The sequence below is a fragment of the Urocampus carinirostris genome, chromosome 9, assembly GCF_059441175.1.
Source record: "Urocampus carinirostris isolate Australia breed hairy pipefish chromosome 9, RoL_Ucar_1.0, whole genome shotgun sequence".
Taxonomy (NCBI): domain Eukaryota; kingdom Metazoa; phylum Chordata; class Actinopteri; order Syngnathiformes; family Syngnathidae; genus Urocampus; species Urocampus carinirostris.
The window spans coordinates 15430751-15457997 of record NC_142357.1 but is presented as its reverse complement, the minus strand read 5'-3'; the positions used below and the strand labels follow the sequence as shown (position 1 = coordinate 15457997).

The 27247-nt window shown below is 40.8% G+C and overlaps 1 protein-coding gene across 2 annotated transcripts in view; it reads left to right on the top strand.

Annotated features, from left to right (window-relative positions):
• glra1 (glycine receptor, alpha 1) overlaps nt 1–27247 on the top strand; it is an 84214-nt gene that overhangs the window by 41166 nt on the left and 15801 nt on the right. For both annotated transcript variants that reach the window (XM_088344640.1, XM_088344641.1), the window contains 4 exons: nt 16268–16335; nt 18567–18790; nt 22574–22656; nt 25369–25506. In XM_088344640.1, coding sequence (XP_088200766.1) covers nt 16268–16335; nt 18567–18790; nt 22574–22656; nt 25369–25506 — 513 coding nt within the window. The remainder of the gene's footprint in view (nt 1–16267; nt 16336–18566; nt 18791–22573; nt 22657–25368; nt 25507–27247) is intronic.

The window sequence follows — 27247 nt, the reverse complement described above, 5'->3', positions numbered from 1 at the left end:
TTATCACAGACGCTCTCCTACTTACGAATGAGATGCGTTCCGGACGATCGTTTTTTTAAGTTAAATTTGTTCAGTGCGTTATTTTTTTATGGAATGTACGTTTTAGGTTTATATGTTTAAGGCTTCTATACATAACCTTTATTGTTTTGTACTGAAAAATAAGCATTTAATAAAATAATATGCTCTATAAAGATAAAGTGAAGTTTAGCTTACTCGTGGAAGATGAGCTTCAAGAGTTAGGCTACTTTCTCCCCCGTGGTAGAAAGTGGCTAAAACAAAATATTCCAACCATTTTCTCAACCGCATCAAGCTTTCTTATTCCACTATATTTTCAAAAGAAGCGGCTCATCTCTTCTTTACACTTTACACCAACCATATTGTATGGGTGCACGAGATATTAAACAATAAAAATGTCAAAGTTCTTAGCGCGCTGGAGATACAGTACAGTATGTCTAACCACGAACTAGGAAGAGGAAGCCGGATTTCTTATTCGGGGCAGATACTGGGTGAGTTCTCACTGCGCCACACACCGGTAACGGCGGAATGAAGCACTGTAGTACTGTATTTTTTGACATCCCGAAAAAAATGTTCGTATGTACTCGAATGTTCGTAAGTAGGGGAGGGTCTGTGTATTTATTTTCCTGTACTAACTCACGAGCAGATAATTTGGACATTAAAAAAAAAATTGTAATCTGCTGGAGACCCTTACCTAACCTATGCCGTGTCTTTGGTGGTGCAAATATTAAACATTTGTCAAATCGTTTGCATAATCCACATGCTTTTGAATTTCTTATTCAGATTTGGAAAAATAACTATTGGGGACTTCAAATGTTATACTTCTTAATTTAATGTGCCTTAATCATGTACTTTCTGTGATATTTACATCTCAAAGACGATTAAATTCTTTGAAACATCCTCTATTTTCAGCTATCTTTTGCCTCTGCAATTGTCATATCTGTTGCCTTTCATTAGGGCACAGCACACAAAAACACAACATCAACCACTAATTGACAAAAGAAAATAACCAAATATTTCCACAAATACAGCTGTACAATGCAATTACATAAACGAAATGAAAAAAGGAGTAGGCTACTGTTTTACACATTAGACTACTGATTTTCCCTTTAAAAATACCTACTGATTTCATAAATAAAAATCTACCTTTGTCATTAACAACAAAAAATCTTGAATTGAGACCTCTATTTTAGTCTATTGAAGAAAATTATCGTGCATGGATAAACAACTCCAACGATTGCATTAGATTTCTGTTTTGGTAAAGGTTTGCCACTTTTGATTTTAAACAAGCACACATTTTTGTTTTTGTTTTTTTAATATCTTGGAGACAGTTTGTGTTTCAAGCATAAAAATGGAGTGCACAATACCATCTAACACATTTTATTGTCAAACGGTGGGCGTGTATACGCCTATTCGTTTTTTTTCCTGCAGGAAAAAATCAAATTTGTCTAAGTTAGATATTTAACGTTTAGATTTTCCATTTTCTTTATGTTACTGGCAGGTATCTGGCTCAAAATTCAATTTATATAAGTTAATTGTCATTTAAAAGAATGCTCTGTTAAAGAAATGTGATGGGAAATCATTTTTTTGCCTTGGAATTGGGTTGGGACCAACCAGTTGAAGGTGAGCATATGTGCTCAACAAAACGGTTGGGTGGATTAATTTTAACCAAATAAATATATTAATTGATTTTTTTTTTTACATTAGTTTAATGAATATAGAAAAAGTTCTTCAGAGGTTCTGTACAGAATATGAAACATTATTAACTATCTGTCGCTATGTCCTGGCTTAAATTCATGATCGCAGTAATGTTGTGTGTGCAAGAACATGCATTTCTTAAACGTGCTTGAATAAACTCTTTTGTCATCTTTTGTGGAGTTCGGTATGGCGTTTGGACTCTATTTGAAACGGGCCTTTTCTTACTTTCACCATGTCCACGTTACACTAACAAAAACTGCGATGACAAGAATAAGGTCACTCTCGAACCTCGCCCCCTTCTCTACCCGATTTCTTTCTACCTAATATGTTGCGCGTCTGGAACAGCGTTGCTAAAAGTATGATGAAAACAGATTGGTGTGATGGGAAAAAAACGTAAAGGCTCTTTGACCTCATTTAGGAATTGTTAACAGATACTTTATTGAGAAAATGTTTCACTTACAACGTATGAAGGAGACCTCAAATGACACACCCCGATTTTAATGGTATTTTACAAGACAGGCATCCAAATTGTTATCATTCACTCAAGTCTCAACAAAAAAGTTGAAAAAACAAGCGTCACATGGATAGCAGTCAAGCCCACAACTGAGGAGGGTTAAACAATGAGGGCAAGTTGCTCATTTGGACCACTCATCCATTTGTGTTCAGATGCCCCAAATTGAAGGTTATCCTGTCCATTTTTCACAAAGCTTGCAAAAAGAGTAAATTGAACCATGGGGGTCGTAGGTTATCCACAGAGCCCGTCATCAACCGTGTCGTATCGTGCCGTGCCGGCCCGCTTCGCTTCTAGGCCTGACCACAATGCGAATGGCCTCACCTTCACATGACATTTCCACGGAGGGCTCCGCTCTGACTCAACCTGGTCGTGTGTACGTGTGGCACGTGCGTGTGCGCTCGGCTGCCATGATACATCTCCTTTCCTGTCAAGATGATTCAAAGCATCCACCTAACAGCGCAACGTCAACGCACTTCATTAAATTGCACGCACGCTAACGTTTATCTATTCACACACACATCTGCGCATGCACGCACACATTCTGGATAGGAAATGTTTGCGCACGCAAAAGCAGAATAACAGCACGGCATCAACTCACGTCATTAAATCACAAACACTCTTTTTTTCAACTGCACAGTCACACAAACATTGACACACTCAAATCCTCATATCCTTGTCAGGATAGTCATTGGTATATTGCGTTTGCTTACCACAACTTTAATCATCACAAGTGGTCGCCTGACCATAACCCTTCGTCCTTAGGAAAATGCAAAGGACTAAACGCACGCAACATTTCTGCATTTATGCCTGTTAAAGGTGCTTCCGGTCGCTTTACTAAAGCACTGAGTTCCCACAAAGCCATTTGAATTCATTCACACTGGCTAACTAAACATCAAGTCTTGTAAATTGACTGCATTATTGATTATTTGTTACTGTAATATTGGTAAAATGATCGAAAGCAATAATGTTGATGTTGCCTTTATCAACTTTAAACTTTATTGTCAAATATGCTACATGCACAACATCCATCCATTATCTGCACCGCTTATCCTCAGCAGGGTCGCGGGGGTGCTGGAGCCCATCCCTGCTATCTTTGGGCAGTGGGCAGGGGACACCCTGAACCGGTTGCCAGACAGTCGCAGGGCAGATAGAGACAGACAACTCACTCCCTCATTCACTCCTAGGGATAATTTGAACCGTCCAATTAACCTGACATGCATATTTTTGGAATGTGGGAGGAAACCAGAGTGCCTGGAGGGAATCACGCGAACACGGGGAGAACATGCAAATTCCACACAGGAAGGTTGGATTTCATGACCTCAGAACTGTGCTGCACACGTGCTAACCTCTGCACTGCCGTGCTGCCCCTTGCACAACATACAGTAAAGATGAAATTACTTCCCCTTCCCTATTTGCAATATGCAATAAATAATTCACAACAAAAATAACTGCAACAAGATTAAAACAAAAAAACATGCATAAAAATATAAAAATAGATCATGTTTACAGTAATAAAATGTCAAAATATATCTCAAATCTAAATAAAGCAGTCTTGCATTTATTTGGCAAAAAGCAGAGGGGATAGGGCAAGGAGAAAGTTCTGATAGCCTGATGGAAGAAGTTGTCCTTGAGCATTCTGATTCTGGCTCTGAGACTCCGCAGTCTATATTTTAAAGATCATTATCCATTTAGGAAACTATGATATCACATAATTAAGATTACCTGGGTTAATTGAGCACTGTAAGGATAAGGACTGTGTGTTTGCTGGGTTCATGTTAAAGGTTTAAAGTGTTAAAGTGTTATTTTAACACTGGTTATTTCTTCTTCTTTTTTTAACAGAGTTCACTAACACAGCCTTGGTGAACATTTTATTTCTTCTATTTTACTTTGTATTTTTACTTAACATTAGGGCTAGGTTCCTGTACTTCTTCCTAATCTTTCAGAGAAACTTACCTATTTTTTAATTTCTTCAACGTTTTTATGTTGCTATTTGAAAATAGTGGAAAAACACTGCCAAACAAGTCTGTAAAGAAGATTTTCTTTATGGGGTGCCAGCCCTGGAGTTAAACTGAACAAAAGAATAAGGAACTGAGTTGAACAAAGTTTAAACGGTACATACAGTAGCAACACACAGCTATCGTGAGTATTTAAAGTGCTGTCCTCATGTTTTTTAAAAGCAAACAATTCAGTAGACATTTCAGTACTGACACAAAATTACCATTAATTTTGTAATGCTTTGTAATACATAGTAAAATGTATAATAATCTATATTTCACATTATAGCACAGTACATTTTCACTGACTCTAGTTTATATCCCCACCCGAATTTTAACTAAAATACATCATGAGCTTTTCTGCTTAGAGTAAATTCTAACCTAAAGTCTGGTAAAAAAAGGTGTTGACCCTAAAACCCAGCTCCTTTTTGATAGTACCTAAGAACATTGCAAGTGCATGTCAGAAGAAGAGATTTTACGAAAGACGCTGGCGACTTGCGATTTCTCAAGGCAGTGAACAGTGCAAAGTCGACGCTCTGTTCAACGCCATTGACGTCTTCCCTTACTTAGCGTGCTTTCCGCATAGTATTTTGACCCGCAACTCTACTGGAGCACGCTTGTCCCATGCTAATGAAGTCGATATGGCGGCGCAGAATCCAGCAGGAGATAGAATCACCAAATTATTTTTGTATTTCAAACATTGATATTCAGTGAGGATTGCGTCTTGTGAGGCACAGTCAGATTTACAAATAATTGAACCTACGTCTTATTCATCATTTGAATTGCAGTGAGAAAGCAATACGTAGACTGACCCATAGAAACGTTTTACTGTCTTACCTTAAGGTATAAATGAAGTCTATGCACTGCCCCTTTTGAATAAAAGCATCAATAGATAGGTAATCCTTCATTATCGCAAAAAAGTCTATGCAACAAAAACATAATTACTGGAAGACTTGATTATTACAATCACTAATTCTATTATTTGAGGCTGAGGTGTGCACTAAATCAGAATCCTTGGTCTTACGCATGCCTCACTCTGCATCTGCAGATGCTCAGCACAGTAATAGGTCACACTAATTTCACTGATATAATTCACAATATAATGTGAAAATTGCGTGATTTTGACAAAGGAAGTCCAAACATTATCAATTAAAATGAACAACTACATTAACACTGAAATAAGTACAACGAATAAATTTTTAAACGTATATTTCCAGGATGACCAGTGATACATAGTGTATCACTTGTCTCCTTTCACTGCAACAAAGAGTGGTCGGTATGTACTTTTGCCTAAAATGCAAACTGGTGAACTGGTCGCCGGGACAGGAGAACAAAGCATGGTCATGGATTGGAATCAAGTCGGGTAGCCGGGACAGGAGAACGAAGCATGGTCGGGGATTGGAAGCATGTCGGGTAGCCGGGACAGGGGAACGAAGCGTGGTCGGGGATCGGAAGCAAGTCAGGTAACCGGAGGTGCTCGGGAAGCCGGGGACAGGGGATTGATAAAGGAAACAGGGGACGGAAGCAGGCAGGAAGCAGGTCTGATTCAAAACGGGAGACGGAGTCAAAAAGTGCTTGTCTTGCATGTGCCGAGGTTCGCTGACGGACTGAAAAAGAGTGACCGAGAATGAATTGCTTACATAGGGAGAGGGATAATTAGGAAACGAGTGGCAGCTGGGGCTGAAAGAGTGAGCGCAGGTGAGGGCAATTGGCGGGCAAGTGACAGAATCGTGACACTTAAGATGTAGTTTTTAAGATGTGTTGAAAAAAAAAAAGTAAACATGCAGTCGCCAGACTTCTTGTGATTCAGAAATTGATAGGATAGTAACACATAAATAAGGCAATATGTCAACATATATATAACTCAAGATGAAGCCCCCTCTTACCCTGCCCCACCTCTGTTCTACTTTACGTGGGTTGATGCATAATATAATGCGCTGGTACTCTAAAAACATACACAACAAAAATCAAAAGCAATATCATCATGCACATAATGTAATGTGAGGGCAACACCTTTAAACTTTTGAAGTAAGTGATAAGGGGAATTCACTTTTGGAATACAGTATGTGATTTCAAAGTGTACTCGATCTTTTCAAGTGTCAGAAACAACGAGGTATCCTTGAGCCACAGAAAAAAGGAAGGGCACCTTGGAGATTTCCAATGCAGTAATGAACATTTCCTTGTAAGCAACAATGTGAAGGCTATTATGTCCTTAGGGTAGAAGTCACTACAATAGAGGTGTTATTGCTATTGATGGGGGAGGTTGTTGATTTAACTGTAGAATAGGTGATATTGTGTCGAAATAGCCAAAATAAAGCACTCGTGAATGGAAATACATCCAAATCCAGTTTTTTTAGTTAATAAAATCATTTCTTATATTTTGCTACTAAGCCCTAGAACTTACTATTCAAGCACAAACACAACAGACTGCATCGTGCTTCTGAGATCTTTACTTGTCTCTATTTACGGAAGTCATCAAAATGTTTGCACGTGTGTGCGAGTGTCGTGAGTATAATGCATCATAAGGTGTTGAGTGTTAGCTGTCACGTTTGCTTTGTCACACCTCAGCAGCTTCATTAAAAGTCTCGTTTGAAAAACCATAGTTTGGAATATCTCCACACTTTTCCTTGATTGACTTTAAGAGCGTTCCTCTTTCTTTGTTCTTGTGATTACGCAGTTGAGAAAATGTGCCAGGCTTTTAAGTTCGGGCGATTGGCTGATGGCTTTTTTTCACTGCTTCTTTGTTAGCGTGTGCTGTAAATGCGAGCATTAGCTCAGTAAAGGTGGTCTCCTTCACGCCATTGCAATGAATATTTAACGAAGCAACAGAAGCCTCATTAAGTCACAAATTCATTTTTTCCGCCCTTGCTTTAAGAGGCTCGGCTTCAAGTCTTTGTGCTTGTTTGTTGGTGTAGTGCGCAAGTGGTTTCATTGGGTTTGATGGACTTTTGCGAAGAAAATGAAAGAGAGCGGTTTGCTGATTTAGGAATTTTGTGGCTCGCGTTAGTTGTGCTCAACATTGTATGGAATGAGGCATTATGAGAGGGGTGCACTTGTCAAGGTTAAAACTTGAGATTGTATTCAGGTAAAGAAAGGAAGAGTCGGAGATTAGGTTTTTGATAGCCCTTCCATTGCGTCCCACCTGAGCTTTCCCCTAGGTCTGCTTCCAAGATCATCTCAGAGAGGAATCACACACACCCCATGGCTACAGGTTCATTTATTGAAAATACAGGCGTAAAACAACACATCTCTGATTGGCTTAAACGACATCACATGGATACATGAAACAAATCTGGTTTAAACAAAAATAACATGTTTAAATGATGCGAAGAATGCTGGTTGCTGGATGGCGTGCGTGCATAATTAATAAGCAGTAAGAAAAATGAAACTTTGTAACACAAAAGTACAGTGTGTTAACTGTAAAGTCTAGGGAGTGTAGAAGGGAGGCAAGCTTGTGACCAGACTTCCCGCCACTAAAGTGAAGGACAACTTGATTAAAAGTTAGAGGGCCCCAAGAGGATACAATTGTTGTGAGATAATAAACCGCACCTGGATATAATCTTTGGCTTCATTAATGTAATTTTGAGGATAAAATCATACAAAGGCACATTCAGATTCAGATTCAGATTTACTTTATTGTCATTTGTGTACACGTGTATACAGAGCGAAATGTCGATACATCTGACCCGCACAGTTTCTTTGAACGTCAGCCGGGATAGATAAGATTAACCATGTCTTCGTCAGAATTTTAGCGCAGCAGTTCGTCATCTTGCGGTTCGATGCCACTTCCAGTTGTTAAATGGTCCAGTTTATTGTCCAGAAGCGAACGTTGGAGAGGAAAATGGATGGGAGAGGCGTTTTGCAGGGTTTAGCCTTTAGCCTAGCTGTTAGCCCGGCCCGACAACCTCGCTTCCTCGTCCGTTGGTCACGCCGCTGTCTTGCCACTCTGCTTCGCTGCTTTGTAGGCCGCTGGGTCTTGTTGACATAGCAGTCCGTGGCTAATAAACACTCCCGAGTGGTCATAGCACCGAGCGCTTGATGTCTGGATGATCGCATATCCAGCAAAAAAAAACTGCGATCGTATCTTAATCTGCAGTTCGAGCCGCTTTTGTGCGCCGTCAAAACTGAGTCGAAGACTGGGTCTTATGGCCGACGTGTAAAAAATCTGTTGCGAGCCGCAGCCGAACAGGGGCGCCGCCATGATGATGATTCGAACTATAATCAAACTACAATTTCCCTCACACACATAACGTTTTTTTTTTTTTTGCTACCAATATTGATAGCAGATTAAATCCTGTCCATGAAGATATTTCTAACTTTTTCTTTCATTGCATGCTATATACAGTATGAAAAAATATAAAAACACATGCAAATTTGTATTATTTTTGTTTGTGTCTTTATTTTTGATACAATTACAACATGTACAGCTTTGTAAAACATGTCTCAAAGAAATAGTGTTGGAGAGACTAGAGCATATGTGTCAAAATCACAGCTCTAGGGCCTCATCAGGCCCGGTGTACAATTTTACCTAGCCCGTGAAATAATTTTATATACCGTGAAGAAAATGAGTATTTGAACACCCTGCTATTTTGCTATTTCTCCCACTTTGAAATCATGAAGGGGTCTGAAATTTTCATCTTATGTGCATGTCCAATGTGAGAGAGATAAACTAAAAAGAAAAACTCAGAAATCACAATGCCTGATTTTTTAACAATTTATTTGTGTGATAAAGCTGCAAATAAGATTTTGAACAACTGTGTATTATCTAGAATTCTGACCCTAAAAGACCTCTTAATCCACCCATTAGAAGTCCACTTGCACTCAGTGTATCATCCTGAATCAGAGGCACCGTTTTGAGGTTGTTTGCTTCCTATAGACACCTGTGCACCTCATACAAACAGAAAGACTCTAACTTGTAACATGGTGAAGGCCAAAGAGCTGTCCACAACCCAGAGACAAAATTGTACAGCTCCACGAGGCTGGAAAAGGCTACAGAGCAATTGCCAAGGAGCTTGGTGAAAAAAAAAGGCCCACTGTTGAAGCAATCATTAGAAAATGGAAGAAGCTAAACGTCACGGTCAATCTACACTGGAGTTGAGCCCCATGCAAGATATCGCCTCGTGGGGTCTCTATGATTCTAAGAGAAGTGAGGAATCAGCCCGGAACCACACGACAGGAGTTGGTCAATGACTTGAAAAGAGCTGGGAACACCGTTTTCAAGGTTACTGAAGGTAGTTCACTAAGACGTCATGGTTTGAAATCATGCATAACACGAAAGGTTCCCCTGCTTAAACCAGCACATGTCAAGGCTTGTCATAAGTTTGCATATGACCATTTGGATGATACAGAGGAGTCATAGGAGAAAGTTTTGTGGTTCTGTGGCTCTGTGAAAGACAGCAGAAACTTCTGTTCCAGGTTGATTTTGCTGAGTGCTCTTTGGAAGTGCTGTTGCTGCTGGGCCTTCCCTACCACACCTTCAGTTTAGGCTGACCAGGTGATGTCATTCTATATTTCTCACGACCAGGAGTTCGAGGCAGCTTACTCTCTCTGGACCAGGGTCTTATAGTCAATTGAGTCGGGGCCGCTGAGGCTAGGGTCCGGGTGAAATTGGACAAGATGGAGTTTTCCACAAAAACGGCACTGATAAAAACAGTCTGCTGTTCTTAAGGGGACAGTGTTTTATATTTGTCCACCAGATGTCGCTGTAATGTGTAGCTGAACCAAAAATGTGTCTATTGAAGACTACAGACTACGGATGCGAAAAGTGAGCAAAAAGCAGTCTATTTCTTCCAATTGTACCCATCTTTTTTCAAAGAAAGATAAAAAGAAGGTTTTTTTTTCAAGCAATTAAAAATAGGGAGAAAAGAAATAGGAAGAAGAGGCAAAAAGGGAAAACGCGAAGTAGGGGAAAGAAAGCAAATGAGAAAAATTAAGAAAAAAAGAATGTTAGACAAGTCTTGGGATAAAGAGGTTGCGCGTTTGATTCCCGGCTCCTCAGTGTTATATGTCGAAGTGTCCTTGGGCAAGGCACTGAATCCTTAATGCCCTCGATAAGCAGGTAGTTGCCTCGCATGGCTGGCGATGCTATTGGTTTGTGAGTGTGTGTGAATGGGTAAGTGTGAAGCACATTGTAAAGTGCTTCGGTAGGTCCTCAGTGACTTGAAAAGCGCAATATAAATGCAAACCATTCAAAGAGAAATAAAACAAAAACAAAGAAAACTGCAATTTTCTATTTTTTTCTTTCCATTCCATTTTTTTTCCAATTGTCTTTTTTATTTTTTTTTATTTTTTATTTGCCTTTTTTCTTGAGTTTTCCATTTTGCCATAGTTCGTTTTTTTCCTTTTTCTTTATTTCTTTTTTGACTATTTTTTTTCTTTGGTTTTTCTCATTTATTTTGACCGCTTTAAGTCTCCGTATTTTGTCTTCCTTCCAACATAATTCATGGTAAACAACCCTTAGAGGCAAGAAAGTACAAAAAATGATAAATTCGATATATGTTTTCTTTTAGAATATTGTCAATATCCTGAGCTTAACTAACGCTTCCCTACATGAAGACAAACTGATGCCTGCCTTTGTGCGTGGCGTTTTTGCCCTTGGCTTGTTTCGCTCCGCTTCTGTTAAGGTCACGTTTGTACGATTTCTCTTCTTTGTGAATTCCAGAGATTTTCTCTGGCTGATGAAGTTCCGTCTGGTTTATTTACTGTCACTCTGAGAGTTGCAAGTCTCTTTCAATTTAGCTGGTATACATTTGCTCACTTTGGGTTTCGTAGGTTGTTGTGGGTTTAGAGAAAACAACTTCAGTCCACCAAGTCTGTCCCTATGCCTATTTTGATAGTCGAGAAGTCACCGACCATTGAAACCATTATTTGAATGATCCGATAATTATTTTTTTTTCAACTTGAGGGGATGTAGTAACTTTAAGATCCAACCGCTGAGAACTACCAGGAAAAGTATGTGTGTGTCTGTATGTGGAGTTAAACTTTGGAGCAAATTACAGGATGAGCTCAAAAAATGTCCAAGTATTCACCTGTTCAAATCCAGATACAAAAAACAATATTGGGAAAGTACAGAGAGGAAGATAATGGCGTCTGAATGATATAGCAAAAGGTAGATGTAAGCAAATGAACATTGTTATTATTATTATTATTTTAACATTATGGTAATTATCTATCTATCTACCCTGGTCATATCCCTCGAGAGGGTTGACCGACAGCAAGACAAACACATAAACACAAAAACAAAGAAAAGAAAATAGGAAAAAGTAGCAAAAAACACACAAAAGAATTGACCATGGCCAACCCAAATGCCCAAACACCCAAACAAGTTGAGCACCTCGGCACCCAAGTTGGTCATGCTTTTGTCCCTCCAGATGAAACGGGACACAAGAAAGCGGCTCAGGGTGACAAAACACACTCTTCTGTTCAACAGCAGGGCCTGACAAGTTTCAGTGGTTTACCCCTCCCGCATTATACAGGTGCCCTGCCCCCTCTTGGTCTCCTTCCATTTAATTCTGCTCTGTAGATCCTCTTCAACATTCGCTCCTCATCCATCCTCTCCATGTGTCCAAACCAACCGAGTACTCACTTATCCACACGCTTGCTCAGTTCCACTACTACTCCAGTTCTATAATGGTAATAATAATTCTAATTATTATAACCGTCATTAATTGTTATTATCGTCATTACTGGTGACTGAATGATATCTGGTGATTACTAGCATTATAGAGTAATGGAGGGGTAAAACTAAATGACTCTGGTGGTATAAAAACAGTGATGGAAGTGGTGAGACTGTGTATCCACGGAGCCAATGTGTCGGAAGGTGTTATTTGTTTGTAAATACACAGGAGTGCTACCTGTGGGACACAATTATTAATCAAGTCAAAGGGGTAGGATTTAATAAGCATGTGAGCCGGACAGAAAGAAACGCTTTTTGAAAAAGAGCACGAATTTCCATCACTGGCAGTTCTGAATCTGAATCATAGTCGGTAAGATACAGTAGATAGTCTTTATACGCTAGGCTGGCCGCCATCGGGGTGCGCTTTTGTCACGTTTTGTCGCGTTTCTGCCCCCACCGGCACGACAAAGGCTGGCCGACCTTTGGGTCAGGCCAGCCATGGCCCGCGAGGCCGTCCCCCTCCTTGAAATAGACCGCGGTTGTGCTGCTCTCTCACTCACTGGCAAGAGAAGCGCCGGCGGCCATTGCACGCACTGGCAGGGAGAGTAATTGGCCATCAAAATCACCCAACTCCTTCCGTCGGACCGCCTGTGGAATTAGACGCCCGCTTGCAGTAGGATATTAGAGTGCCTGACCCAGTGTGAGAGCTCGCCTGCCTGCCTGCCAGAGCCTGTGTGTGCGGGGTTGTGTTTGCCCATTGTGACCTGAAGGCAAATAAATTCTAGAAATAATAAACGTTCAACAAACAAGTGCGGAGTGTTAAGAGGTTGGAGTCAATATGGCGGCCTCCGTATTTGGGAAGGCTCATAATGCACTCACTGATATTTACAACCATTTACACACACACACAGTGTTTCAAGGGGGCGTCCGTAACTTTAAAACCGTTTACTTGCCGACGCCATCTTCTGGCTGAAATCTTCTTGGCAGCTTCTGTAGAACTGCTCCTGCAGCGCGTGCATGTTCGTGTCTATCTGAGGCGCGCTCGAAAAAATTCTTTTTTCATCTTTTTTGGCGTTTGAGTTGGCATTCGGACTGTATTTCAGACAGTCCTTATCTTACTTTCACCATTTTCATCCGAGAATAAAATAAAACAACGAGCGCCAGGGTTAAATCATTCTCTAGCCCCTCACCACCAGCCTTCTTTCCTCCAGCATACTGCAGTCTGTGGCAGGCGGTGAAAAGATATATATAAAGGCTCTTTGATCTCAGTTGGGCATTGTTAACACATACCTAATCGAGAAAATATTTAATTTTAAACTTTTTAAGGACACTTTAAACCAGACACCCCATTAATAAGTCCACTGGATGCCCACGACGATGCTCTTTTTTAGCTGCAACACGAGTTTTTCGGCTGGAGTGATGTGAGTTTATATCTTTAAGAAAAGAAAAAAAAATAATACCTTGTTACTCGCAACACCAGCTTGTCCCTAAAGAAATCTTGGGTGGCCAGCTGACCAGTTCTGAAAGCACCTCACCCGTAATGGGTCTTTGTGATTTTGCAAAAAACTTGAAAAAAATGTATTGGTAATATCTGTTCACTAACAGGTGTTAGAATTCAATGACATGATCTGTTTCTTTAGTCTTTATGTGTCAAACCCATGGCCTGGGGGCCAAATGTGGCCCGCGCAAGCTTAAAGTGTCTGATGGTCTAAAAATAAATGATTGAAAAGAATGTGGGCAGCACGGCAGCGCAGTGGTTAGCACGTGTGCGGCACAGTTCTGAGGTCATGAGATCGAACCTTCTTGTGTGGAGTTTGCATGTTCTCCCCATGCTTGCATGGGATTCCTCCGGGCACTCCAGGTTCCTCCCACATTCCAGGTTAATTGGCTGGTTCAAATTGTCCCTAGGTATGAATGAGCGAGTAAGTTGTCTGTCCCTGTGTGCCCTGCAACTGGCTGGCTACCAGTTCAGGGTGTCCCCTGCCCACTGCCCGAGGACAGCTGAGATGGGCTCAAACACCCCGCGACCCTACTGAAAATAAGCAGTGCAGAGAAAGGATGGATGGATGAAATGAGTGCTTTGACTAAAAACTCATTTTCACACAATGCATCTTTAAAACAATATGCACAGAGTAAAGATAAGATCTTGGGCCCCACGTTCGGGTTTAAAATGTCAATCATTAAGTCGGGCCGGTCGGGCTTCTCTTTCGCGTTTTTTGATTATTTTTGTTTCATTTATTTGTTATCTAGTTTCGGATCTACACAGCATGCTCTTACTTTTACTCAAGTAATTACTTAGATAAAGAAAATGCTTACCAAACTATCAGTTCAATCCATTATCACTAAATCCAAAAACATTTTCCTCCTTGGTGTCGAGGTAAAAGACGCGTAGCTTCCTCTTTTCACCTCCCTCACGTAAGACGTCATTTTTGCTTCTTGTCAATAGCTTACGAGCTTTAAAAACTTACTTTTTGGCAAAATCATTCACTATTTGCAGCTTGTAATGTGCAGAATTTGATTTTATTTTCGAGGCCATTTTGTTCAGTTTCACTTTCGTTCGCTGCACGTCGCCGAGATGCGCCAAACCATTCATTTAGGCGGGGCACTTGTTCTAAGGAACTCGGCCCCAAGTAAACCCTAAGCTGCGTATCCCAGCTGAAACGCACAGTTCTACGCTGAAATACGCACGGCTGAAGTAAGCTTCGTGTTTATTTTGCGGAAAATTAAAACTTCGGCTTTATTTTGGGCTCGGTTATCAAATCAAGTTAATCTGTCGGGTTTGGGCAGGTTCGGGTTTAAATACCCGCGACTCCGGTCGGGTCGGGCTGATATTTCTCTTAGTTGAATTAAGGAATGATTTATCCCAAAAATGTCCAAAACGATTGTTATTTTGCTATATTGATTTTATGACACATTTAATACGGAGAGTTCAGTGCACGTGTAATGTTTGTGAAGTTAATAATTCCTTAATTCAGAGTTGTTTTTACATAGAAGAAATGGTTACAATTATTTTACATACCATTCAATAACATTTAGTTACATTTACAAATTACATCAGGACCTTTTGAAGACTGCCATTAAGTTGATGTGACCTTCACCGAAAATGAGTTTAACACACTTGCTTTAAAAGGACAGTGCATAATATTTGACCATTAGCTATTGCGGTATTGCCCAACATTCCACAAGGTGTATGGTTGTCTTGGGTACCCATCGCAGCAAGATGGCAAACGATGTAGGCTACTTCCAGATTATGTTACGTATAACACATTTTTCGACCAACGAGTATTTTAGACAACGCACGTTTATGAAATAGTTCTTGTATTTTTGCTTGAATCAATATTTTTTGTGATAAAATAAGTTTGTTTTATCACTAGAACGTGCTGAATATTACACACTGTCACAAATACATGAACAACTGATAAAAAGTAGCCAATCTATCTAATGTGTATTTAATCAACCAGAGCCCCTTTCTTTGAGGAAGATGCATTTGTGGTTAACTGAGCCTACTTTATCATACTTCCTAATAAAAGCAATCTAGATAGATAGATAGATAGATGGATACTTTATTCATCCCCGTAGGGAAATTCACACTTCCAGCAGTCTACCCCGTTGTTTATTAACAGATGAACATGATGCCCTAGGGGTGCTTGTAGCGAAGTGGATGACGTCACGCCAGTCCAAAAATTCGACATCCCTGTGGCAGATGGAAAAGCCGCTTTGATCTAGCAATACACATTGTCAACATAGTAATAACAGTAACATAAGAATAGATAAGTTTCAGAAGTGTATATTAAACTGGTAGAATCTCGCAAGAACAGTAATTACAAAGTAGCTCTCTGCTTCAAAAAGGTTAGTAGTCCCTGCACAACCTGTGCTCATGTTTGAAGGTCTTAAGGCTACCATTTTGCCCTATGTTGTTGTTTTTGGCTGTTTCTCCTTGTTATCAGCTTACATTAAACACTGAAAGCAGGAAAGCGACCAAAACGAGCACATCCAGTCCACCAAGGACAACACAGAAAAGAGTAATGCTTGTTGCGGGAGCAACTTTGACTTTGAAAACAGTTTATGGACACTAGAGTCCTCGTAGGTCACACAATGTGGATTTTTATCACTTTATTAAGATGGCCGCCGACACCGGCGCCGCCCCAGATGAGAAAACACTTTGATTGACCTCTTTGTGTGTTGTGTGTCTTTGTGGAGTGAGAGTTAGCGAGATGAGACGTAAGAACTCTACTGGTCTCTTTTTACCTTTGATCATTATAGATAACAACTTATGGTTATTGAGCTTACGTCAAACATTCTTCAACAATTGTTCATAACAAGCAAGGTTGAGAACCGCCATTGAGTATGCAATGATAATGTCAAAAACCTGTGTGTTTTGGACCCAACTATTGCGGAATTTGAGGTTTGATGTGTTTTTGTTGTTCTCAGGTCCTCCCGTCAATGTCACCTGCAACATCTTCATCAACAGCTTCGGCTCCATTGCTGAGACCACCATGGTAAGGAAGCCATTCCCTTCTTTTCAAGGTCCACTAAGGGTTTTTTGTTTTGAAGTGCTGCTTCGGTCTTGTCAAATTGATTTTAGCACTGGCAACACGGTAGTTGGAGTTGCTCTCAAGCGGACTGTGATTTGGCTTCCTTTTCTGAAATCTTCATAGCTTTGACAGTGATGCACATATTTGACATGCTAAAAATAAACTAAACATCCAACAATGTTTTTTTTTGCATGTCATCTTTTCTTGGCGTTAAAAAAACCTTGATGTTTTAATACCTTCGATTATTCATCCCCAAATATTTGCTGGTTGATTGATTGCTCAAATATGTCTTTTCAGCCTCGGATTAGAGCAGGAAATGTCCGTGTTTACATCATCAGCTAACAACACACTAAGACCTGAGGTCGGCATAAATTGAATTGAACAAACTTATAGTTTGCATTAAGAGCGTGTCTTTGTGGGAGATTTGTGTGTGTACTGTGAGTGTGTGAACAAGGGAGAGAGAGTGGCAAGTGAACAATGACTGGTCGCTAATCTGCCCGAGCAGATTAGAAAGACAAACAACAAAGTAGGGAACTAATCGGATTTATCATCCTTCATCCGCAGATGAATCCATTGAGAAGATCCTGTGACAACAAGTCTGCACGTGGGCACACTTGATTGATTGGAATGTAAAACTCTTGCACTTAGAAAACATTAACGAAATCCAAACCCTGGTGATGATGAGCTAATTTCAATGTGAAAAGACAATAGAAAACGTGAGCAACAGTAAAAGGTGTTGCGCAGCCCACAGAAATCTCAATCAAAGGTCTCAAACTCACAGCCCCCTGGTCATTTGCAGCACATTTGACGATAGTTTGAGGCCCCCGCCTAAATATTAAAGTTTAACGTGAGTGCGGCACACGCAAGTTTGGTACTGGATGCTAGCTCCCGCTGGTTATTTTGGCAGAGCTCTAAATTGCCAACAATTAACTTGGAAATTCAGCCCCAATAACCGTGAATGCGGTATAAAAACAAAAAATTATCTTGCAAAACGCGCTTTCCAACTGGAGTGAGTTTTAAACGCAGTATTCGAAAGCCAGTGTACTTAGCTGGCGCTTAAACTCAAGACACAAAGTCAAATAGATAGAGACAGAGAGACAGATGAAGAGACAGAGACAGACAGGTAGAGAGACAGAGAGAGAGGTAGGGTCAGAGAGCAACAGTGAAAGAGAGAGGGTGAGGGACAGACCGAGCAACAGAAAGATAGAGATGTTGAGAGAGAGAGAAAGAGAGACAGAGAGAGAGAGACTGACAGTGAGAGAGGAAGGGTCGGAGAGCGACAGTGAAAGAGAGAGGGTGAGGGACAGACGGAGCAATAGAAAGATAGAGATGGGCCGAGCGAGAGAGAGAGGGAGAGAAAGAACAAGAGTGACTGAGACAAAGGGGGGAACATGGATCGAGAGAGAAAGAGAGACAGACTCAGAGAGCGACAGAGCATACAGAGAGAGGGAGAAAGGGAGAAATGAAAGGAGAGAGGCAGAGATAAAAAGAGACGTACACAGAAAGAAAGAGCTATATAGAGGGAGAGTGAAACAAATAAAAATGGAGAGAGAAAGAGAGCGACAAATGCAAAAAAGAGAGAGATTCAGAGACAGACAGAGAGACTGACTCAGGGAAAGAAACAGAAAGAGACATGGACACAGGAAAATAGACTTCTGACTGGTTTGATTATTATTTATTTATTACTGGTTTCTTTGTTTTTATATCAATTCTTTACAAGGTTCTCTTTTTTATCCGTACATATTATTTTGTGTAAAGAAAAAAAATATTTGGGAAAAGTGGAATTTTTGATGGGATGCAGCCCCACTTTGCCTGGAACCTGACTTCAATGGCCCCTGAGTCAATTGTGTTTGAGACCCCTGATCAAGATTGTGAAGACAAGCAAATAGAAATAAATAGCGACTTGGATGACAAAAGAGAGAAGAATTAATATTCTGTTTACAAGTGCCACCAAGCCTGATTTGTATGTCTTCCTCGTTGAACACGCCAGAATTCTTTCTGAACCATTACATTCAGGCATGTCGGGAGCGGATACGATAGCACCCTGGCCAGAGGAATTTTTTTCGGGCGGCCCTTGGTTGTTGGAAAACGCCCCGGCCCCATCTGGCATAAATCGGCCATAAAAACTAGTTGACTCGTGATCTGGGGAAGTGAAGTTGGTCGTTTTTGAAGGCGGAATTTGCATCTGTCGTCAGGACTACAGAGTCAACATCTTCCTTCGGCAGCAGTGGAATGACCCGAGGCTGGCGTACAGTGAGTACCCGGACGACTCTCTAGACTTGGATCCGTCCATGTTGGACTCCATCTGGAAGCCCGACTTGTTCTTCGCCAACGAGAAGGGCGCCAACTTCCACGAGGTCACCACCGATAACAAGCTGCTGCGCATCTCCAAAAACGGAAACGTGCTCTACAGCATCCGGTGAGTGTGACATTGTAGAGGTAAGATCAGGCCTAAACGTTCCCACCCGACCCAGGCTACGTGTTTTAAAGCCCGACCCAGCCTGCGCCCGAAAAATTTACTTGATTTGCAGGACCGAGTCCGAAGCAAACCCAAAATGTCTTTTTTGTTAGGGTTCTGAAAAGGCGGGGCTATTTCTAACAAAATTAACACCTATCCTTTGTAAGTTAAACAAGACCGCATAAAGATTTACATCTTTTATATTTTTTGTGTCTACAGAAGTTACATTAACCAACAATTTTTAATCATTGACCCACATTTTATTAAGAGTTGACAGGGAAATTTAAGGCCATCCGTCATTTTGACAGGTTAAAAATTGGACAATAAACCACAGCAGCCATACCTCCTTAAGAATGAAGCACGACATTTAGAGGGAGAGAACGAGACAAGCAAGAAATGAGCCTGGCTCAACCTGAACGTAATGATTGACATTTTAGGCCCACCTCGGTCGAATTTCAGGTAAGGCTCAGACTCATGCTGAAGATCTTACCTCTGCGTCATTGGCCCTTGCCAACGAGGTTTGAGGGCAAAATTCTTTGGCAGCAACAGAGGCTGAGACCTTGACGCCGTCCCCGCCCGATGCCTCTCAACGCCTCGCTTCCCGCTTTATTTTCATGGCTTCTTGCCCATCTGATTCAAGGCTGCGGGAGTTACAGCCGTCCCCTGCACGCCTCCACCTCTTCCTCCTCCCTCTCCCTTTTATTGCTCTGCCTCGCTGTTAATCTATGGAGCTTCTTAGTATTCCTGTGGTGTGAGACGTTCATCATGGTGTCCACCAGCAGCAGGCAGAGAAGATGTACTGTATGAGCTACCAGAGCCCTTGGCATGGCAGCAGCCCCAAATTATTGCAGGCCTGCGATTGGGGGGGCATTCAACAAGTCAGAGAGGCTGACGTTTGAGATTGGCCCATTTGCGACATGCCTGCTATCGTTTTATATGCGTGGGCCTCACATCTAGTTGACGTGACAAAATATATACTGTGAATTCTCGACTACAAGCCGCTACTTTTTTCCTACTTTTTAAACACTGCTACTTCAGATAGAGTGCAGCTTTTTTTTTCATTCCAGAAATAAAATCTGCCCGGCAACAGTAAACCACAAATAGGAGCAAAAACAGGAGACTTGACAGTAATATATTTAGTCGTTACAACGTGCTCACGATGTTTCAACTTTTTCGCTTCAATTTCTTTTAATCCTCAAGGAACAATAATACAATATAATAGATAATACAATTTGGTCCATTACCTCGGCATCTAAAATTGACAACAACAGAAGAGACACTCCTGTGCAATCTGGCACTCCACTCCACAGTATTGTTAACATGGCACTGGGCTCAAAATTATACAAATGAACATGAAGTTTTCATGGCTGTTAAAACCTGTGGTTTGAAATCCTTGTTCAAAGACCAAATTGAGTTTCGTTTTGAATTTGAGCATGCAGCCTTTAATTAGGTGCGCTTTGTAGTCGCGAATTTACGGTACTTTAAGACAATGTTTCTCAACCAATGTGCTGTGAGTGTCAGGACCAGGACAGGAAACAGGAAGCAGAACCCACTCGCGTAACGTTACTTACAGTTTATTGGGGAGAAGAGGAATGAGCGCACACTCGATCTGGGGATCGTTGGTCGCGGAAGTAGATTGATCAGAATGGGGAAGTGGTAAAAATCAAACAGATTGGGGCAAGAACAAAACAGGAGCAAAATATGGGCAACAACGGAGATTCACAGGGCTTGGCAAAAACACAGGCAAAAACGGGGATTCACAGGGCTTGACGTATCACAACAGAGTTTAGCAGGAGTTTCGCAGACGCGCTGACACCAGGCAACTCACAAGACAGAGTTTAAGCAGTCAGGGAGGAATCTTTCAACGCATTTCAGCTGGTGTCCTAGGGCGGGGCCAATTGGGCACCGTGGCAACCGTGAGAGGACCTGGTGCCACACGGTGGGGACCAATTGGGTGCCATGGAAACCGTGACAGTGAGACATTGTCTGGTGTTGCTACAAGAAATTTTTCTATTTCATCTATTTAGTGACCACCAATTTTAAATTCACAAAATGTGCGAAGTGGAAATGTCCATATTCTGACGTAATGTGCGTTTTAGAAATGACTCAATGATATAAGTTCTGCACACTCGACTTGGACATGTTGTTTAAGTGCCTGGTATTGCAGAAGAGGACAAGACAGTTTAATTTGTGACTTACCAGTTTTTGTGGACAGTTACCAATTAAATTTTAAATTTTACTTGGTTGTACGGTATACCGTATTCGCCTGTACTTCTGAAGCCATTAGGCCCTATTTGGCGCTCCCTTTTGGACGTGCTGTGAAAGCTTTCCTAATGTGCCTTACTTAACCAGTGAGGTTAAAAATAACTTTATCTACACTCGAGGTATTTTGACCATGGAATGTCCGTGCTTTTGCAGTGTTATAACACTGTCATTTCATTTTTTTTTACCTACTACCACTCAAAATGTTCAGGATCTCGTTAGCTATGTGTAAATTTATGCCTGTTTTATGCCATCCGTCGACTGTTTTTTTCAATGTTTTTTCTTTGATGTTAATTTAGAACCGTCAAAAAGTCAAAAATAGAAACTTGTCTCCCAAGGCTTAAACAACACATAGGCTGTATCATTTATCAAACTGCAACTTATTTATTTGTTGTTTGCAAGTATGATTAATATATTTGATATTACTTTTGTATTATATATATTATAACCTGGGGCGGCACGGCGGACGGGTGTTTAGCGCGCAGCCCCCACGGTGCGGAGGTTCAGGGTTCAAGTCCAGCTACCACAGCCCCCCGTGTTGAGTTTGTATGTTCTCCTTGTGCTTGCGCGGGTTTCCTTCCGTTACCCTGGTTTCCTCCCACATTCCAAAAACATGCATGTCAGGTTAATTGGCAGGTCCAAATTGTTCCTAGGTGTGAATGAGCGAGTCAGTTTTCTGTCTCTGTGTACCCTGCGACTGGCTGGAAACCAGTTCAAGGTGTTCCCTTCCCACGGCCCAAAGATAGCTAGGATGTGCTCTAGCACCCTCGCAACCCTACTGAGATTAGGCGGTGCAGATAATGAATGGATATTATAACTAGAATTTATAGTTTGAAAATAGAAATAAAGCCGAAGATTGCATTTTTCCCCAAAAAAATCTGGGAAGTATGTTTTATAAATTGAAAAAATGGGTAATGATTCAAATAAGGTTTGAAAACTTTTTATTAAGGGTACCACCCCAACAATCTGACCTATTTTTGTCATCGAAAATAAGTAATACGAGGTGGAATCTCTCCATAAATGATCAGAAATTGAATTTTCTTTAAAAATCCACTTTTTGTGCTGGAGGCGCTCGTGCTAAATTGACAAATTGGCTTTCTGTCTAAAATACCCTCATGCCACTTTCCTCATTGCGTTTTGAGGAGCTGTGCCATTTTATAGCGCCTGCTTTTATGGGCCGCGTTTTATTGCCTCCTACCAGGGAAAAAGCCGCATTGGAGGCGGAGCGCAGGCGCGATAGGATGCTGGCTTTGCCGCATGGCCATCCCGTCCTGAACTCACGCCAAGCATGCTAGTTCGCGTCCGAACTGAATCCTCCTCGAAAGGCAGAGGACGAAAGAACTGCTTGTGCACCGTGTTGCTCCGCAACACCTCCTTTTTTAATTTATTTTAAAGCACAACTCACGGGCCAACCATGGAACTGCTTCAACTCAATCATCTTATCAGGAACTGATACTGTTCTTGCATGCGTGTGTGTTTCAGAATAACACTGGTGTTGGCCTGTCCTATGGACCTCAAAAACTTCCCAATGGACGTGCAAACGTGCATCATGCAGCTGGAAAGCTGTAAGTACACTTATGCAAGTGCACACACAGGTATATAGTTAGGGACATCCACTTCCATCGTCTTACATTAGTTGTAGACATACTTTATTACTAAACCCACACTAACTCAACATAGTGAATATTATAGTAGACCAGCAAGCACATTTCTAGCATATACTATTATAGTGAACATAACCATTTTTACGATACATGGTCACAATACACACGTGCAGTATGCACCCAGTTTGGTTTTCATATCTTATTTGAAACATTCCATCTACATAATGCATCTTATAGCCCCTTACCCTAAATTGAACCATCAAACCTAATCACCTAATTTTCCATCTTATCCTACCTAACCCAGGCCAAACTCAAATCTTAAATCCACAACCAGGTTTTAATCCTTAAAAAGGGGCTAGCCCACGCGAAATAGTCTTAGTAAGGAATATAAGTCATTACAATGATGGTAAATTCTCAAAATGAGCTCTAAGAAGGCTCCATCAAGGAGGGACATGGGCGCGTTTAACGCCAGGGAACATTTTTCCCAGAATCAAAGGCAAATGCACATCCACTACACCAGGAGAGCAGTGGCGCTCTCTCGGCAGTGTTTTGTTTACATTACGCCTCCAATCGGCACAGAGTATCAGAATTGAGTAGTGTAAAATTACACAGAAAATAATTGAGAATCACTGGCCTAATCTAAGACCACTTCAAAGCTAAATTGTTAAACCAAGTCCCAACCCTAGAAAAAAGTTCCAAAAATACATACTACACATAGTATGTAAACACGCTCATATGTATCATGTAAGGAATCGAGAAAGTCCCACACATGCAATCCCAGTGTACATACTAACTCTAAACTCTAAAAATAAAAATAAAAAGTCTTGACCGTTAACAACAGGTTTAGCAATGGGAGGACGGGCAAAACCTTCACTCCATACTGTTGGTCTATTCCGGTACAACCCAAGGTATCACAAAATGTCGTTTTGAAACATAGATTCCATTTATTATCGCAAAAAAAATAGGCTTATTTGGTCCTATGTGAAAAAGTCATTGCCCTTACTCCCTCCCCCCTTGTTGAATCACAAAATAACTCTGACTAACCACAGTTTTGGGAGAGCTGAGTTCAACACGTTAGAAGAAACATTCTGGAGACATGTGAATCAAAAATTTTACTTGTTAGAAGGTGTACAACCGGCGTAAAAATGACGCAGCACTTGACAAAAATAACATGATTCCAACAGTAAAGCATTTTGAGGGTCTGGGGCTGCTTTGCTGTCTCAGGGTCAGGACTACTTGCTATGGTTGAATAATGAACTCTGGTGTATACCAGAAGATCTTAAAGGAAAATGTCCGGCCATCAATTGTCCCCTCAAACTCGAGCGCTCTTGGATAATGCGTCTGGATAACAATCAAAAACACAAAAGCAAGTTCTCTGTACTCTGAATGGCTTAAAAAAACAAAAACAAAAATTCAGAGGCAGCAGTGTGACCTTAAACGGGCAGTTCATGCTAAAAAAACTCTCCAGTATGGCATATTTAAAATAATTTTGGTGGGCCAAAATCCCTCTACCCCATTGTGAAAGATTCTTTACCAATTTTAAACGTTTGTTTTCTCTTATCGCTGCCAGAGGTGGCCCACCTTGGTATTAGTTTCTGAAGGCAATTTCTTTTTCACATGGGGCCAAGCTTGGTTTTATTTATTTTTTTGTCCCTTAATCAATTGAATCTACATTTCAAAACTGAATTTTCTATTCCTTTGGGTTGTCTCTGTGTGGTTAAATTTAGTTTGATGATCTGAAACCTTTGTGAGTGATAAATAAGCAAAAAACACAGAAATTAGGAAGTGGAACCTCGGTTCTCGACCATAATCCGTTCCAGAACCCTGTTCGAAAACCGATTTGTTCGATCACCGAAAATCGTTTTTCCCATTAAAAGTAATGTAAAATCGTGTTAATCTGTTCCAACACCCTGAATGTTTACCATGAATGTAAACATGAAGCTAACCCAGGCTAATCGTACGTTCGCGTTAGCGTAATCTTCCGTACGAAAGATTATGCTAACATGAACGTGTAAAAAGAAAAAAATCAGGCCGTTTACACGTCATTTAGCACCCGGGTCTCCACGAAAAGTGGTGAGCGGTTAAAGGATAAAGAAAAGAATTATGAATAGGATTTCTTACCTTTGTGGTGGTCTGCAGAAGCCATGCTCTATTCCCTCGAAAGAAGGGAAACTCGCACACCTTCTTTATTTTGCTATTATTTCTTTCTTAAATGCAATAGTTGTACACACTACTCTTCTTATTTCACCTGTAGCAACTTTGCTGCTTGCACCGACCTTCTTCTGAGGCATAATTAGGGGCTAAAACACTCCGTTCACCGATTTTAAAAGCGAAAGCGAAAAAAAGTGCGCGCGCACGTCATAACAGTTCTTCACGAGGGGTGGGGGCAATCTACACGATCTACACCCGTACGCCGCTCAGCATCGCACCCTAGCGTACCGGCGTTCGAACTCCAATTTTTTAAACGAAAAGCGAAGCAAAAATTTCTCGACATTTTTGGTCGAGAACCGATTTGTTCGAACTGAGAGGCGTTCGAAAACCGAGGTTCCGCTGTATACTCTTTCATGGCACTGTATATTAAAACAGTTACCTAAGTATACATACTCACCAGTGTGGGTGCGTGCTAATAGCAAGCGTCCACAACGCTAACGTTGTTTACATGTGTGCGTGCAGTTGGCTACACGATGAACGACCTTATATTTGAATGGGACGAGAAAGGTGCCGTGCAGGTGGCGGACGGCCTAACTTTGCCTCAGTTCATCCTGAAAGAGGAAAAAGACCTGCGCTACTGCACCAAGCACTACAACACCGGTGAGTAGGCAAACGACAAGTGCATTGGCAGTAATATGCCTGAATCTGTTTGCTAATCAACAGGAAACATAAAAAACGTGTTGCCGTAATGATGTTCAGTGACTTAATCCTTTTTTTAAGTCGCCTGTGTTTTTGTGTGTCATTAACATTCGCTTTCCTCTACCAGTCCAATAGTTTTTTGCTGCTATACAAACACACGTGCGGCAAACACAGCAGCGGCGTACCTCTCGAAGAAATAAACTGGTCCAGTTCGGTTCAAGCGTGTCATGCGTTTGAAGGCAGAAATAACCTTCAATAATCTTTAGATTTTACTTACCTTACTTTATGATATGTCCTTCTCAAAACAAACTATTTGGATGTTTAGACTTTTTATTGGTGTTATTTGTTTTATCCAGCTGGTATCAGAATGTGACCATTGTGAAGCATTACGCAAACTTAAAATATTCCACTATAAGTAGGAAAGGGGGAGCTTGAGAAAGAAATCTTATCATGGGTGTATTCAAATCAGTGTTAAGGCCTTTCCTTGCAGGAGCTCCAATATAGGTTCTACTGGGGAGAATGAGATGTACTTTCCGAAGACGGCAAACCAAAGAGAGAAAGAAAGAAAGAAAGAAAGAAAGAAAGAAAGAAAGAAAGAAAGAAAGAAAGAAAGAAAGAAAGAAAGAAAGAAAGAAAGAAAGAAAGAAAGAAAGGGAGAAAAAAACAAAAGAAATAAAGAGCAAAAGAAAGAATGAGCAAAAGAAAGAAAGAAAGAAAGAAAGAAAGAAAGAAAGCGAGAGAGAGAGAAATTAATTAATGATGAATAAGAAAGAGAAAGGAACTAAGAAGACTAAAAAGGAGAAAGGATGGAAGACAAACAATGAAGGAAAAGATGAAAGAAGGAAGGATTGCAAAGAAAGAAAATATACACATAAACAAAGAAGAAAGGGATAAATACAAAGAAAGCAATAGAAAAGAGAGAAGAAGTTCAGAGGTAGAAAAGAAGGAAATAAGACAAAGAAAGAGAAAGGAAGGCAGAAAGACTAAGTAAAAGAAGGAAAGACTTAAGAAAGTGAAAGGAGGGAAGAAAGACTAATAAAAGGGAAGGAAGACTAAGAAAGAGAAAGAAAGGAAGACTAGGAAGGAAGATTAAAAAAAAAAGTAATGATAGAAGGAGGGTAGACTAAGTAAAAGAAAGGAATTAAGACAAAGAAGGAAAGAAGTGAGGGAGGGAAGTTAGGGAGGGAAGGAGAGAAAGAGGTAGGAAGGAATGAACATCTACAGTATATTTTCGTATCCATCCATGGATCACAAATGTTTCACATGTCAATACAAAAAAACAACAATAGTGGGCAATAAAAAAATGCCAAAGTCTATTTAAATTCAACACATGCTTCTTAATGTATTTGGTATTTTGTTCAACGCCGGGGAAATTTTTGATTATCTTCGCCAATACATTGCATAAAATCCCATTTTGTGGCTGTCATACAGTGATACCATGACATTTGGATATTTTTGTTTAGAGGTACTATCAAATTCACATGCCTGCTTCTTACATGGAAGGACCCAATCCCGGGCGTCCCAAAACATGCCGGTCTCCATTGATTGTTCGACAGAAAGGAATTGACCTTGCCACCTGAAATTTGAGGGGGAGTTTGTAATTCCGCATGCCGTGTTATATATACTGTCCTGACGTGTTTGTGAGCGTGTGTGCATTTCCTGGTCCACTGGAGCGTATTGATTAGAGCTGCCTGGAGACACA